Source organism: Belonocnema kinseyi, chromosome 2 (assembly GCF_010883055.1).
Source record: "Belonocnema kinseyi isolate 2016_QV_RU_SX_M_011 chromosome 2, B_treatae_v1, whole genome shotgun sequence".
In the NCBI taxonomy this organism is placed as follows: Eukaryota; Metazoa; Arthropoda; class Insecta; order Hymenoptera; family Cynipidae; genus Belonocnema; species Belonocnema kinseyi.
Genome location: NC_046658.1, coordinates 36,160,955 through 36,164,923, shown reverse-complemented (window position 1 = coordinate 36,164,923; position 3,969 = coordinate 36,160,955). Strand labels below are relative to the sequence as shown.

General features: G+C 33.2%; 1 protein-coding gene across 3 annotated transcripts in view; it reads right to left on the bottom strand.

Moving 5' to 3' along the window:
- Positions 1–3,969, bottom strand: part of LOC117168428 (signal recognition particle receptor subunit alpha homolog) — a 20,148-nt gene that overhangs the window by 14,222 nt on the left and 1,957 nt on the right. For all 3 annotated transcript variants that reach the window (XM_033354069.1, XM_033354070.1, XM_033354071.1), the window contains 3 exons: positions 1,633–1,774; positions 1,420–1,558; positions 772–1,313 (listed from right to left, as the gene is read on the bottom strand). In XM_033354069.1, coding sequence (XP_033209960.1) covers positions 772–1,313; positions 1,420–1,558; positions 1,633–1,774 — 823 coding nt within the window. The remainder of the gene's footprint in view (positions 1–771; positions 1,314–1,419; positions 1,559–1,632; positions 1,775–3,969) is intronic.

Sequence of the window (3,969 nt, the reverse complement as noted above, 5' to 3'; positions counted from 1 at the left end):
TGAGGAATTAGATAGACGAATAAATGAAGGTAAGAAGGTTATTGGTAGAGCAGGTCCCCTTATCAGAAGTAAAAATATATCAAATAAAGCTAAAATGGCAAAGTAAGTAACGAGATAATTCTAAAAGAATGTGGTGCACAAGAGACGCTAGTAGACACATGGGAAAGAAATCGGTTAAGATGGTTCGGACATGTTGAGGGAATACCAAATGAACGACTAACGAAACAAGTGTATCACGGTGAAGTAAATGGCAGCGTGCCCAGAGGTAGACCGCGGAAAGAATGGTTAGAATGTGTGAATGAGACCCTCGTTACAAGAGACATAAAAAGTCACAGAAACACGAGAGCCTGCATGAAAAAATGCATGGACATAAAAGAAGCTAGAGAAGTATGCCAGGACAGGAAAGTATGGCGGCAAATTGTTAAGAAAAAGAGTGTCAGTAGAGTGAATGACGCATGAAACAAAGACCTTGGCTACTAATGGACGCAAGTGGGGAACCTTACATAACGACTTCGTGAGGTTCTTCGCTTGGGTTGATTGCTAGAGAGATTGATCAGCAACTTGGGTCGGAGCAGTGTTGCGGAACGAACGTGTTATTTACTTAAATAGCACGAGAATTCTGGATCAATCTGAAAAATCTCTATCCCTTCCACACACTACTCCTTTCCCCTGCTGAGTGAGTCACGCCTACCCCGAAAGGGAAATGGCTTAATGGTGTAATAATAATAATAAAATAATATGCTGACGAGTATTTTGAACGTCAATCCTCACCTAAACGTATCGCAAGCTGCTATTAGAACCCGGAAATTGTTTTCAATCAGCCAGAAACAAATCTTAGCTAAGTTAGTCGATTTCCCAACACCGTTTACTCCACAAAATGCCATGACATACGGTCTGCCATGTTTCTTCGCTTCAAAGGCATCTCGCAAAATATCGACTCTTCTCTTCGGAGAAAGAATTTGCACTAGAGCTTCGGTTAAAGTAGCTTTAACAGTATTTGCTACACTTTCGAAAGTGCCGAGTATCTTTCCTTCAAGTTTCGTAGCAACAGAATCACATAGTTTTGTCGCAATGTCGGAAGCGACGTTCTTCGCAATGAGATGGTCTTTTAGTTTGTCGAGCACTGGAAGCATATCTTCGTGTTTCAGCGATTTGTTTCCCACGAGACTCTTAAACATGGAGAGCATTCCCCCAGATTTCTTTTGAACTGGTGACTTATTCACTTCGACTATTTCTTCAACTTCATCAGATTCTTCCACAGAATCACTCTCGACTTCTAGGTCTTGAATTCCGCCTTTCATTTTTCCTATTAACTGCAATATTTTAACACATTTTAATTATAACAATATGTACTATCTGGAAGCAAATATCTTAAATACAAGATTATACGAAAATGAAAAACAATATTATATAATTTACCGTCGTGTCAGCCCCAATGTAATCGCCTTCATCTTCAGGCTTGTCTTTAGTGCGTTCTAGTGTCGCGAGATCCTTATTTGTACCACCCAATTCCCACACACGAGGCTTCTTTCCTGCCTTTTCAGGCTTCGGACTTTTTCTGAAAATAATTTAATATTATAAATTTATGACAAAATCATTTGCAAAAATATTTTGCAGAAAAACAAAGCTTACTGTTTATCAGCTTTTTTCTTTTGGCCTGAGAATTTTTGAGCAAGCTTTATGCGGTTCATCATAAGCGGATCTTCGAACACATCGCCATTTACATTTTGTACAGGTTTCGGTGCCTCTACTTGAAGAACTTCTTGAGATGATACTATAAGTTTGAATGTAACAAAATCTCGAATGAAAAAATTAATGAAGAATTGAACTTTTAAAAATTTGAATTAGCAATATTTCGTACAGGATCGGCACAGCCAGCATTTATGCCATGTAGAACTCCATACACGGAAATTGATATGTATGTAAATTCCATATATGCCCGAAAGGACATAAACACTATTTAGAACATTTTGCAGGATAAACAAAAAATTTTTCCCAAAAATAAAATTTCAATTTAAGAAAAAATTGTCAACACGTACCGAGAAAATAGAGGAGGGATTTTGTTTTCGTTTGAGATGCACGTTTTTTCAACTATGGAAGGCGGTTGAAAATCCATCTTTATTAGATAAAAAAGGGAACAAGGAACTGCCGACATACTAAATTAAGAAGTGAGAAGTTTCATTGAAAAAATCACTCCATTCAGAAAAAATGGAAGGAATTTTCTTCTTCGCTCGAAACACATGTTTCTTCAACTGTAGACGGTGATTTCGATTGTAAGAAACAAAGGCATTATATATTTGTAGCAATTAAGTTTAACAAAATTGAAGGTTGTGTTACCAAAACAACTTAAACACCATCTTTTACAAAACCGTTTTTAATTACTCGAAAATTCTGCCGATTCAAGACACATATCAAAGCAAAATGTTTGCCCGAAACAAAATTGGAAGTTGGTTTTTTTTAAATACCTAATAAATCAACATCGAAAATTTCCAATTAAATCCTTTAAATGGGAAAATATATCAAATCTTATTACACTTTTATACATCTTACGTTAAATTAAATAGTATTCATAAATATTATAGCACATAAAACTTGTTTCATTACTCAAGAGTTTCAAAACTAGAAAAAAATTTAAACTGCGTCAAAATGTTAAAAAAGCATAATTTTATAAAAAGCAATAATAATTTTTTTATTCCAAGGACCGCATTAATTAATATCATTAAAAACTTCTACTATGCAACAAATTCTGCCAAGTAAAAAGTTATCAGTACAATAAACATTGCTTGTGAAATCAAATTTGACCAAGTAAATCTAAAAAATATCTTTATATCTTAAATTGAACAAATTACAGAAAATTTGAGAATGTATTAGGAGAAAGAAAAATGCAAGTTTGGCGATATTTTCTCTTTTTATATTCTCATCAGAGAAGGTAGGTACAAAAATAAATGTAATTTGTGAATTTGATATAATCGAGTTAAACATAATGCAGAAAAGTTCGAACTTTCGGCAAAATCGAGTGCGAAGCACGAGAGGATGATAAGAATGTGTTCGTCAAAAGCGAAGGTACTTTAACGAAAAAGAATTCACAATTACTAAATTATAGTTGTCGATGTTTTGACCTGCAATTTTAAAAGGCCTGTGCATAAATGTGGGTGAAGCGCAAAGACCTAGCGCGTAGCGCAAAATAAATATACTATCGAGCGTAAAGCAGCAGTCGCAACACCTACCGGGTTTTCATTTTTTCCTCCTTTAAATACATTCTCCAAATTTCTGTGATTTTTGCAATTTAATAAATTCTAAAATTTAGATATAATTTAAAATGACTTGACAAACTTTGATTTGACAAACTATATTGGTTTTTACTGATAACTTTTTAATACGCGGAATTTTTTGTATCGTAGATGTTTTTAGTGATATTACACTTCATATAATTTAAAATGCAATAAGAAAAAAAAACAGCTTCATAGAACTGAATGACTAAGTAATCGTTTGTCTATGAATGCATTATTCAAAAATCGAATTTTTAAGAATAAAAATTGGAAAATCTTGAAAAATAATTCATGAATCAAAATTGTTTAAAATCTAGTCCTAGATATTTATTCGTCAGTTATGTTGAACATTTTATACAATTCGATTCAATAGTTTAAGCTACAGCTACCCTAAATATTCATCTAACGGAATTATGTTAAAAAAAATTTCCAAATCAATTCAACCACAGTTCGACTGAATCACTAAAAATACATTTTCCATGTCTTCTAAATCTGCTAAATTCATTTGATAAAATACTGATAATATGTACAGAAGTTATTTTTTACTGTTTTTTGGTTGATTCCATTGCAATTTACATGATTGTATGGGTCAATAATCTCATTTTCGGAAAAATAGCATTTCGAGTCCTTCTTTAAAAAAACACACACACACACAATTTACTTTTGTTTCATAAATATTTCAAAAGTATCTTTAAAATAA